Source organism: Emydura macquarii, unplaced genomic scaffold (assembly GCF_026122565.2).
Source record: "Emydura macquarii macquarii isolate MOO-44397 ecotype Brisbane River unplaced genomic scaffold, CSIRO-AGI_Emac_v2 contig_2473, whole genome shotgun sequence".
In the NCBI taxonomy this organism is placed as follows: domain Eukaryota; kingdom Metazoa; phylum Chordata; order Testudines; family Chelidae; genus Emydura; species Emydura macquarii.
The window spans coordinates 21758452-21770934 of NW_027132610.1; the positions used below are offsets into that span (position 1 = coordinate 21758452).

Consider the following 12483-nt stretch of genomic DNA (forward strand, 5'->3'; position numbering starts at 1 on the left):
TTACTGGTGGGTTGTTTTTTTTTAAATGTTTTACATTTAGCCTTGGTATTAGAGAGCTCTTGTGTTAAATTAAGTCAATTAATAAATGGAGACATTAAACAATCAATTTTGTCTGCATATCTCCACAGCATTATGTATGGCTGACTGTAATCACAAGATAAATGCAATGTGCTGATATATGTTAATGCTCCATAATGCATTCTCCACCAGCCTCAATTCATCAGGGAGTTTTTGTAGAGGGGGGGGGCAATTTGTTATTGGCTGTCTCTGGACCTCAAGGATAACATTTCGGTCCTTTTGATTGGCTGACCCACTGCTGCAAGATTCTAACGGTCTTATTTTGATGATGAATATGAAGGCATGCTAAGCTGTGCAGGAGTGTAGTTCTCACAGACTGCACTCCTTCCCCAGTCTCAAGGACTGACAGTCTCCTTTGTTGCTTTCCTCACCCAACAACAACAACAAAGTTGTGATGCTTTTCTTCACCCAGTGCTTTGGGGCTGTATTAGATCTTATTCACCTTAGGTTTCAACATTACAAGGCTAAGAGGGTTTTTTCAGCTGCTGGGCAACTTGTCTGTGTTGTGAACCCAACACACAGCCTAAAGGTGAGTTAAATATATATTTCTATTCCAGTGTTTTATGCTACTCAGTTGTTTCTCCATAGGCAGTGAAATGATATTCTTGCACGATAGGACAGGCTGTTGCTAACACATTACAGTCCTGGCAAAGAGACTGTTTCATGTGGTCTTTCTGTTTGGTTTACTTTAGAGCTAAAGGGAAGCAGTCAGTGGCTACTGGGAATACTGTGAAGTTGTTGCTTCTCTCTCTAGAAATCCCCTCCTCCCTTTCTTCTGTGTATTAAGTATTCAAGAGGCAAATGTTTGGCAAAATTTTTGGAAAAGTTCGTTTAATGAAAATCTGTTTCCTTTTGTGAAACGTTACTAACACAGATCCTGGAAATCCTTCCGAACTGTGTGATACTGAGGGGGAACATGCTGCTGATTAGCAATCTAAAGAGGGTGCAAGGGAGAGAGGTTTTCTTTGAGTGTTTGTCCATTTCTTCTAAGAGGAATTTGAACACGTTCATCCAGCATGTGAAGTGCCCCACGTCATTTGGCACTGAAAAACATATTTTAGTCATGAGTTTAAATTTGCCTTAATAAAGCAAAAACATTTATAGTCACCGTAAAAATACCCCACTTGCTATATTCTCTTATTAAGTGTCTAGATTTTCATTCACAGCCGGGCAGTAGCTGAGTCTATGCCAAAACCCAGTTATTATGATCTCATCTAGAGAGGAACCAAGCAACTAGTGAGTTTTATTATGGTAACAAATTAGTATTTTTATCAATGTCCATCTTGGTTTGCTGGAGGTCCTCACCAACCTGACTCAAACACAATGTCCTGTCCTCCCATGCACTAGCCTTATTTAAAATGAACAGATGTATTCTGTAGGCGGACTCTTCTTTGGCTGTTCCAAAATCCTTGTCAGGAACTCAGAAGGAAACCTTCTCCCAGCATAGGGCTTTAGAGAATCCTTTGAGAGAACGGGGCTAGCCTCAGAACCTGGGGCCAATGGGAGTTAGGCATCTAAATACCTTTAAAAATCTGGCCATTGGTTATTGCCACCCTGACCTTGTTTTTTATTATTCCAGAAAGTAGCACCCACAAAACGCAGGCTTCTAGGAATAATATTTACAGTGTCAGACAACACTAACTTTGGGAGTCAGACTGATGAGAAGAGGTCATTTCTAGAAGTACAGACACTCCTGGAAGGTATATTTCTAAGCATGCTGACAGCACATTGAGAGCCCCCAGCGAGGCAGATGAGGTAGGGCTGGCATTACAGGGGTGCAAATGGAATGTTTAGCCACTACCTCACGTCTCATCTTATCACTTGCAAAGTGCTTCCCACACCACCACCACCACGAGTGCAGCCTATTTAAAAAATCCCAAACCTATTATCCTATGGTATATGACTGTTCAAAATAGCTAGGCACTATGTAGAAAGAAATATTTATACTTTTAAATGGATGAAAGATATATTTTTACAAAATGGATAATTCTATCCTAACCCCTTTGATGTATCACAGTAGCAGGAGACCATCAAATCATTCTAATTAAAAACAACAAGAAGGAGGAAATGAGTGTCCTAGGCTATTGCAAGTGCAGGTACAGAGGAGCTATATAGAGGTGCCAATCCAGCAAGATGTGAAGTGCCTATTGAAGGTGGACGCTCAGCACCGTGGAAGATTAGGCCCACATTTAATCAGAGCAATTTCTCTCATGCTGGAGCTGCACTTTGTACATTCCAAAGCTTTGAAACAATTTGGCTCTTCTGTTCTTTATCCCTGGAAATAAATACCTGAGTTCACTATGTCTGAGCCCTCCAGGGGCCTGAGCCAAAGCCCACTGCAGTTAAGGGGAGTCTTCCTATTGACTTCACTCGGATTTGGATCAGACCTCACATGCAAAAGTCCCACTGATGCAAATGGGAGTTTCAGATGTGGTGGAATGGCAGGATTGAGCCCATACTGAAAACTCTCATTTCCTTTAATAGGGCGGCTTTGCAGAATCAGGCCCAATGAGGGTGTTTCACTCCATACATTATAACACTAGGGGGAATATGAGAGTGGTCAAGAAATCATTTCAACACACAAATATGACGTGTAAAGTGAAGTAGGCTGCAAAGTTATTTCTGTCTATAAAGGATCTAAATATTAGTTGAAACTTGACACAGAGCTCTATAATAGTTAAATATTTTCAAAGATTTCCAAATTTGGTAATAATATTGATGATGACTGTTATTTAACTGTGATGCTGCTAGCATCTCAAGACCATAAGCAGATTGGGCCCAGTAGTGCCAGGCACTGTACAAATACATAATACATTACATAAATGATGAATTTTAGAAATAAAGTGTCCCAATATATTAAAACAGAAGTGATGTGTTACTTTAAAATAAAAAGCCAAATCTACACTTTAGGTGACTTCCAATATTATGAGAGCTTCGATGTCCCATATTTTATTATCAATGATTTGGTCATTTCAACCAAACTTTCTTTTTTGGACAATCCTAAAATATAAAAAGAGTAAAAATTGCAATTAATTCTGCAATATGTCACGAGTACAAATCTGACTGAGAACAAGGGCCATAAGCACACGTACTTTCCTCACTCAAGTTGTAGGCTCTTTGGGCAGGGATTGCTATTACAGTAGCAACCAGATCTGTACAGCACCTAGCGCAATGGATCACAGATCTGATTGCTACTGTACTATGAAAAATAAATGAAAGGCTTATCACATTTCTTTGTCTGATCAGATATATTGACACATCCCATAGGGTGGATCCTCAACTGGTGTAAGTTGGCATAGCTCCACTGACATCGGTTTGTACCAGGGCCCTCATTCTGCACCATTAAAGTCAATAGGAACTTTCAATGAGTGTAGGATCAAGCCCAATCTGAGGACCTGTGGTTACACATCATATACATTTAACATGATTCAGTGATCCTGTATTTACCAAGGTGTTCACTGACTCACATAATGCAGGGAAATGCTAATATTCTGCAGAGACACTGTGCTAAGTTCTGGTCTTCCGAACACCGTGGTAAATCCAGAGGAACTCCAATGAAATCAATGGAATTACTCCAGATTCACTCTAGTGTACTGTAACAGAGATCAGAATTCGGGCCAATGACTGTAAAGAGAGGGCTACTGTACCAATTCCTTCAGTGCCGGTCTGTATGTTGGCAGTAAAATACACACTTAGAAGCATATATTCTTCCTCAGGCAGAAAAGACTGCTAACCAGGGAGGCTTATAATCCATTTAGTGTATTTTTAAAAAATGTGAAAATGTCAATGCAGATAGCTGTATTGATCTGCTGATATTTTCTCTTCGTATGACAGACTAACATAGGCAGCTGTAAACAAGGACAGACAAGATTACAACCATCGCCCTCAATTTTCTTTGTTTTATGTGGGTATAAATAGGTTTTTTTGAAGCCTATTTTTCTTCCTTGCAGCTTTTTGTACTTTCTCCTTTCATGAGCTTTCCCAAGAATGCCAGAAGCCTCTTAAAACCAGAGGCATGTGCTGAGCTATGATCAAAATTCACTTGCTGAGCAGAGAAAATCATGTATTTACCATGCTTCTATAGGTCACCTTCATTCTCAATCATATTATATCCATTACTTAGCAACCTGGGATTCCTTCAAGCATACAGACAATGTGATGCCTCCCTTTTGAAATAAAAGGCAAAAGCATTATTATGTACCTAACCACGCTAGCTAAATGATTACACACTTTAAGACCATGATAATTAAAGGGAATTGCTTAAAGAAGCAGTGCTTATAGCTCCTTGTTTAAGGCCATTAGTTTACTGTGAAAGTTTTAAATACTTTGTGTGCATGGAAAGAATAGGAATGTATGCTAGTGTGTGTGTAAAGAAGGGTCAATGCATTTCTTTTCTTTCCTATTAATGATAACTCCACCGTACAGGTTCCTCAACCCCTGTTACCTCTTCCTTCCAAATCCTGCTAATCAGACCACAAGAGAGGTGGTGAAGTTATCAGCTCTTTCATGTCTTATACTTCAGTTCATAAACAGCACATAGGAAGGAGGGACATTATAAGGATGGCTGAAGACCAGTGAACTCGGAAGTCTCTGCTTCTTTCCTTTCGCTACAGCAGTTCAGCCTTACGATGGGGTATTTCCTCCTTAATTATTAATAATAAATATACTATTTTTATTACAAGTTGTGACTACGGGCCCTAATCAAGAATTGAGGCTGTATCGTGCTGGGCACTGTACACACACACACACAATAAAAAGACAGGCCCCAAAAGTTTACAATCTATGCCCTTGTGACTATGTAACTAACTTCTGGTGACTAATGGCACCTTCCCCATTTCAGATGTTCATTCTTTTCTCTGTGTAAAGAAATGTGTTGTTGTTATAAGACCATCTTTCCCCATTTATGAAGGACCTTTAGCTCTCATGACTTTATCATAAGGACCATATTTAAAGAGGTGCCTAAACACAGTTTAATCTTGTAGCCAAACTGTGTATAACACAGCTCACAGGGCCAAACTGTTATAACCAGATCTTAAAAACCCAAACTAATCCGCTTTAACTGAAGAAGAGAAGGGTTTTTAATCCAGTTATAATACTCCGTGCACACTGGTCAGCCAGGCTGCGTAGTATTCCACTTTATCCCCAACAGACTTTGAACCAGGATTAAGTGCTGTGGTGTATTGTACACACATGGGATTTAATTATTTCTTTAGTGTAAGGAAAGAGAGAGGCCTACCTTGAAATGTGCTGCTAAAAAGCCTCTCTGCTATATTTCCCCTGCTCTCCCCACACAGACACTCTTCATTTCTTGTTCAGGATTCGGGCTAGGTTAGTTACTCAGGCAGTTTCCCCCATGTTAAGAAATACTAAAGTAATAATAACCACTAGAGGGCGTTCAGAATACAATGTGTATACACATACTACTATACATTATAAACTATGGATCGTTTGATAGCTTAAACCTTATTAGTTTTAGGTTATTCCTAAATCTGGACTTGACACAGTACTTGAAGAAGAGGTAAAAGCTTTCGCTAAAGCCTTTGGTGTGAGCACAGTGTCCCTAGGGAGAGCACCAACCACAGGTGACTTGCTGCTCCCCTTAACCACAGCCTCAGCTGAACAGGCTTCAGAATGTAAACCTGGAAATTAGCTTCGGGACAAACAGTCAAGAAACCTCCCCAGTTTGCTACGTCCGTGGGTCATACACAACCCTTTTCCTTCATCAAAGGCATACCGGAGTATGCTTCACCAACTCTCCCTTGGGGGAGACTGTCTATTAATGCCTCTATCTATCTAATCCCTGGAGTTCTTCTCTATTGTAACCAATTAACCTTGAGTTTAAAGGCACACACACACCACAGAGGCTTAGCACAGGGCAACAAGGGCTTCATTTTAAATGTCTAACACAGACTTACAGTTTAAAATTTGGGCAGCTCAGAATTTAAATGTAATCGCCTAGAACAGCAATTGTGATCTCTCCTTACAGAACATAAAGCAAATGAAATAGAGGGAAAAATAGTTTCTGACTTAATCCTCTTAAACTTTCCTCCCTGTGTGAGAGATTCACTGTTGCTTTTGTCTGTCATGATACAGCCCCAGGGATGGGGGCAGGAGGTACATATTATGTTTGGCATTGAGATTGGATGTTATTTTTAAAATGTTTTTAATTTAAAAAAAAAAATTCCTCACAAGAAGTTTGAAGTCATATATTTTCAGCAGACCACAGTGTAGTTATTATAATATTAGAGAAATACCCACCTTCTCAGCAGGGGATTTGACAGCAGGTGTTTATAACTAGCTATCTAATAGGGTCCCCACACACTGCCAGATCCATCAGCCCCACCCACAACACACTAGACCCATCATCTCTCAATATAGTCCTTAAATTCTATTGCACATAATGGGCCAAATACATCTTCAGGAGGTAGGTAGCTCCATATGATGACCATTGCTAACACAGTGGGTGCAAACGAAAGAGATATTTGAATGAAAGGTCTGACGATGTGAAATGAGTTGAAAGGTCTTGGTCTGGTTCCCTGTGGACATGTGTCACACAAAAATAATCACAACTGGCACTAATTGGCACGCTTTGTAGTTTACTCAGTACTGCCAACTCCAAGCGTTCAAAAATCATGAGTTTAGGCCCCCCACCCAAATCATGGGTTTGGCTAAAAAATCATGAGATTTAAATTAGAATAAATATTGGACTCTTTTGCTGTTGGAGAATTAGGGGCTATGTTTTTAAGCTTTTTCTCTGCACCCATGAGGGCTAAAAACTTACTTTTCTTCCTTAAATGAAAGCTGAGATTCTCCAGCTCCAGCATTTGGAGGCTTATAGAAAACCTTCAAAATTGTGAGACTCACAGTAAAATTGTCCAAGTTGCCAACATCATCCTCCTAAAAGATCAGAGTTAAGACACATTCCCAGTACAGAGTCGGGAAGCTTTACATTGACACTACCTATTCTGAACCTGTCCTGGGAATAAACAGAAGCTGTAATAAATTTATGAGACACAGGCATACTGATAAGAAACTGGACTTTATTTCCTGGTCCTACTCATCTGACCTGGGTGAGGGTGACAAAGGTTAATGCTACTGCCATATGAGAGGGATCAATAACCACCAGAGTCAGTTTACACAGAGGATTCCAGAGCTGTCAATCTGGCACCCCTCATGTGTACTACAATTACACATACACAAAAGAAAATAAAAGGCCCCTTCATTTGCCTTCAGAGATGTTGCCCCAGGTCTGTGTCTGGAAGGTGGGAAGGGAAGGAATGCAGTTTCAGTTTGATAAGGTGAGGCTTTCTTTAAAAAATCCAATGGGATCTAGGTGATAGTTTCTCCCATACGCTCAATTTTTAGAATAGATGCTATAATGTGAGTAGAGAGAAGCTGCCAAATTCAGTTGATTGGAATCCAGATCCAAACTTTGCCAGAGTTTGGGTGTGATCAAAGCTGAGGTTTTGGTCTGGATTCAGCTGTAAATGTGAGCAATTTCCTAGCATGCCATTTTGTCCAGATAGGTGTTTTATTTGGAAACTGAAAAGCTGACTGTCAAGGCTTTAAACACCTTATCGGATTGTTTCATTTTTATTTTTTTTCATAGCCGTTCTCTTTCTGTTAAGTACCTTCCCCTCCTTTCAGTTGTTCCTCACATTGCCAGTTGCCAGCTGTGCGAAAATTTGAAGCAAAAGATTTTCCTGCCTGCTTTTTAGTAACCTGATTTTGCCCTACTCCTGTTCCCACTGACTGAAGTAAAACTCCCCAGACTCCACTGCAGGATTGGGTTCCGTATTTGCAATTCAACTCATTGAAATTAAGTTTACAATAATTTAATCAACAGATTTTTCAGTGCAATCAGGTCAGCTATCGATAGTTTACACCAGCAAAACAATCACCCACAAGAAGATAGTCAGGAACTGTAAAAGCAGAGAGATTTACGCCTGGTCTACACTAGAGAGTTTTGTCGACAAAACAGTGCTGATGTACACACTACAGTCAACAAAACTGTCCATTTTTTTTTTGACAAAATAAAACTGCCTTGACGAGAGGTGAAGGGCTTCTGTCGGCAGAGCTAGGGCGACGCTGTGTCAGTGTAGCTACTGCATCCCCTTATAGCAGTGGAGGGGCTGTCATTCTTGTCAGTTTCACCTCTCCAATTGAAAGCCGGCTGCTTCTCAGCTCCTGTGTCTACAGTCTGGCTGGGACTGGGGAGGGGAGAAGAAGTCCCTGAGTGGCTGACCCGGATCCCAACTGGTACCAGGGAGTCTGGGGGAGGGGGCAGCCCACAGGGATGGGTCTCTCAGCTCCCCACACTGCCCCTTAAGTCAGTGGAAGTGTTCCTGGTGAGGATGCACTCCAACCGACTCCAGGAGAGCAGTGTGGACGTCAACCACATAGCGGTGGCTGAAAGTCGACATATCTTATGTCAACAAATTTTTGTAGTACAGACAAGACCTTAGCTGTCACCCATCCCTTTCCTCACCCATCGATGTGAATTGAGACATGGCTAAATCTGAATGCATCATGTACCTGCAGACATTTGTCAATATCTCTTTTTATTGGAATTAGTTTCTAGAGATATACAGGCTCAGTGGCAGGAATGTATACAGCAGTACCAGGGGTAAAATTTCAGTGGTGCATGGAGGTTTTCTAGCAATGTCAGTGTGAGCTGTCCATCTGATAAACACATACAAGATTTCTGCTTCATGCATGAAACATGTTCTACCCGACTGTTCTATTTTAAGAGGGGCAGGGAAGAGGAGGAAATATCTTGGCACTTCAGATGAAGTGAAGTAGGAACATGTTGTTATCCCTATTTTACAGCTGGGAAAATTGTGCTAAAGAGAAGTTAGGAGACTTGTCAAAGTCCCACAGGAAATCTGTGGCACGAATGGGACTAGAATCCAGAGCCTGACTCCCAGGCCTGGACTCCCAGGCCTGGAGCTTAACTACAAAATTGTCCTTTCTCTGACACCCTCTGTCAACTGAAATGAAAAGCCAAGCACAGAAAAATGGAGCACAAATGAGACAGAAAAAAAAATCAGATCAAATCAGTAACCTTTTATTGTGTAGAAAACAAATAAAGGCTACAGATAAACAATGAGATGGCTTCAACAGAGCAGAGAAGAGCATCACCCCATCAGAAATGAAAACATGGTTACAATGCTTACAGCGCTTACAGACTGCCATGTGAAAAATAAGCAAAGTAATATGTGTGAAACCTAGTAAATAAACACAAAGAGGGTTCTGTGTCCTGGCTGGGGCAGGCAGAAGGTTAAGGTCACCTTCAAGCTTTGCTGAAATGAGAGTTTGAGACAGTAACTGCAGGATTATGCTACTGACAGTGTCAGAGCATTGCAGACCCACATCCTGCAATCATATTTGTACTGAGCTTTAAGCAAATGAGTAATACCATGAATTTAAAGGGATTATTCAAGTGCTTAGAATTTAGTATGTGTGTAGATTTTTTTTTTTTTTTTTGTAGAGTTGGGGCTTTAATTGTCTGTCTTCATGATAGAGGCACCCAAATTTCATTCAGCTGAAGACTGTGGTAGGAATTTGCCAGGAGCCTGAGGACCACATCTAATTTGTATAAAACAGAGCAGGCTGCAGCCTTTCTCTCCTTTTAATAGGGAGGTGCAGGCTACCAAAAGTACTGGTCTCAGTACTGCAAAGCATCATCTGCGCCGATCATGATGTAGGGTTGCATATTAGGACCTGTAGTCTCTGCTGGTTGCAATCCTGTGCTAACGAGAAGGGCAACTGTAAACTACATTTTAGATCTATGTGAGCTTGTGGGCTGCATTTAAGTTTTTCCTCCCCAATGGTACTAACAGAGCTTGAGAGAAGACATCTCTGATTATAGATAGCTATAGTTAGTAATAGTTAGTAACCTTAGCTATGAAGTTTCGGGTCTGAAGCTACAGCTAGCAAAAATGGTTCCTTTGATTTGTCCAAAAGGAAATCCAGCCATGTCTCTTTAAGATAAACACAGACAATATGGATATGAGCACAGCATCTAAATATTTTATGCAATATTATTTTACAATAGCGTGCAAGGTGCCTCAAGATACAGGTAAGATAACACGCTCCCTGTCACAAGGAGCACACAATCTAATTTCAGATGTCAAAAAGAGGAGTGCCACAAAACAACAGAATGAGGACAGATGAGAAAGGCGTGGACTGCAAAACTCAGATCGTGTGGATACTCAGTGAAGGTATGGGAGATGCTCCGCAATGTGGAGCAGGCATTTAATGAAAAATGGGTCAATACAAAAATAAAAACATGTCCTTGACTCCTTTCTTGTAGGAGTCGTGGTAGATGGAGCTCTTCAGGAGAAGTGGAGAATGGCTTTGAAGATTAGCTCAGGCAGGGCTTTCCCTGTGTAGTCAGGGGAGTTGAAGCTGATAAACAGGGCACTGATAGTGTCACCATAGGATTAGGGGACTGATACAGTGAGTGAGTAGGATAGATAAGCAGGCAGGGGCAGAGCTGTGCAGGGCCTTGGGTCCAAGTACAGGAAGTTCAAATCTGCAGTGGTGAAGAGGAGCCACTAGAGAAATTTGAAGGGAATAGGGGTGATGTGGACAGATTAACTGGCCAGGAATATCATTTTAGCAATTATGTTTAATATGTATTGAAAGGAAGGGGGCATTGTGGGTGTAGAGGAGACCATAGAGGAGAAGAATTACTCCAAAATATGCTTAGGGGTTTCACTCATTGATACATACAAGCAACGTGAAATACATTGCTAAATGGAGAAGACGGAGTGCTCTATATCCAGCTTCCTATAACTTTGCAACGTGCTATTGGCCTACAGCAAGCCAAGTTTTAAGTAGAATGGAATGAATGATTTGCTCAATGAATTTAGTCTCTTTCTCCTTGTGGAATGCCTGCAAGTGGATCAGGGTTTCCTCACTTTTACTAAATTAATGTTATAATCATTCTTTTTAACTCTATGGTTTGATCACAAGCAGTTCTCTGCAGGTTGTTGGAAGCCCATTATTCAAAATGCAAGTTGCATTAGTTAAATGTGATTGGGTACATAAGTTAAATGGTATTATCTGTTCCCTGACTAGATGAAGATCTTTTATACTCAAGAGGAGAAGAAGAGACAGAAGCTGACTCTCTCAGGAGGTAGCAATTTAGAGAAGGGTTGCAGGCAATCACGTTAAGGGAATTTTAGAAAATACCTTTCCCTGTCTGAGCCACACAGGCCTTGTCTTAAGTTTTATTCCTAAAAAATAATTATGCCACTTGTAATACTTAGTGGCTGGAATGCAGAGTTTAAATTAAATTTTCAGTCATCTCATTCCCACTAAATTATTATGTGTAATTGGTGGGTCACAGTCCTATTTGCAAATGGGGTGATCAGATCCATGTTTGATTTTAATTTCCTCTGTGCCAGGGCTCAAGTGAGGAGTTTGAGGAACCGCTATGAGGGACCCATCGCCTGTAATAGACATCACTGTGCACATGTGAGTTTAATACTCTGAGTGCACAAATGCTTGAGAGTGAACACTTAAAAGGAGTTTTCCACACACACTTGTCAATCTTTGTAGACTGTGAACACAAATAAAGCAGCAAGGTGGCTGAATCAAATTCATTTTACACTGGAGTGACTCCTTGCAGGCAGTTTTTTATAGTCTTCACCCAGCTCAAGATTTAAGGTGTCTCGAGAAAACAAATATAAGCACTTGTGGTAATTCTAAATCATTTCACCCAATTTCCCCTTGCAGTCTTACTGGAATCTTCCTTCCAGTTGTAACTTCTGCCTGGAATCTCAGAAGAGTATAAATCAGCCAGGAAATAATATATCTTTTAAAAAAAATGAAACTTTTACTGGATTTCTTAGTGTAACAGAAAATATTTCAAAGGAGACTCAAAGCTAAGGTCATGCAAGGTTTTATAAACACAGCCATGGGCTTGTAAATAACTGAAAGTCCTGATTAAAAAGCCCGAATTTTTCTTTCAGGCTGTTGGTATAAGATGAAGACACTATCAGAAGGCACTATCAGAAAACAGATCTGAAACTAGCTTAATCTCTCCAGCGGCCTCGCAGGGCAATTGTGGATAATTTAGCATTTCAGTTATACTGGAAACACTAGTTTAACTTTCAAGGGTATCTTAGTTTTTCCACCCTTTCATGTATTTTTAATAGCGAGCCGATGATTAGAAAGAACCTTCCTTGATTTACAGATAAATCCAACAGCAACAGTATGTTACCAATGGCAGCGTCAAGGCACTATGCCTGATTATTGCTTAAACTAAAGTAACTCTGATTTGCCAGAAGCCAATCAACCCCCTTTAGCAAGGGAACTCAGACTAAAGAAGCAGATGTTAGTAGGGAAGGAAAAACCTTTTCTTGACTCACTAGCAGGGAAAAATAATTGATGCTG

At 40.6% G+C, this 12483-nt stretch overlaps 1 protein-coding gene across 1 annotated transcript in view; it reads left to right on the forward strand.

Annotated features, from left to right (window-relative positions):
- The first annotated feature begins 308 nt into the window (after positions 1 to 308).
- SIAH3 (siah E3 ubiquitin protein ligase family member 3) overlaps positions 309 to 12483 on the forward strand; it is a 60645-nt gene continuing 48470 nt past the window's right edge. The window contains exon 1 of the mRNA XM_067562761.1: positions 309 to 607. Within this exon, the coding sequence (XP_067418862.1) occupies positions 473 to 607 (135 nt within the window). The 5' untranslated portion in view covers positions 309 to 472. The remainder of the gene's footprint in view (positions 608 to 12483) is intronic.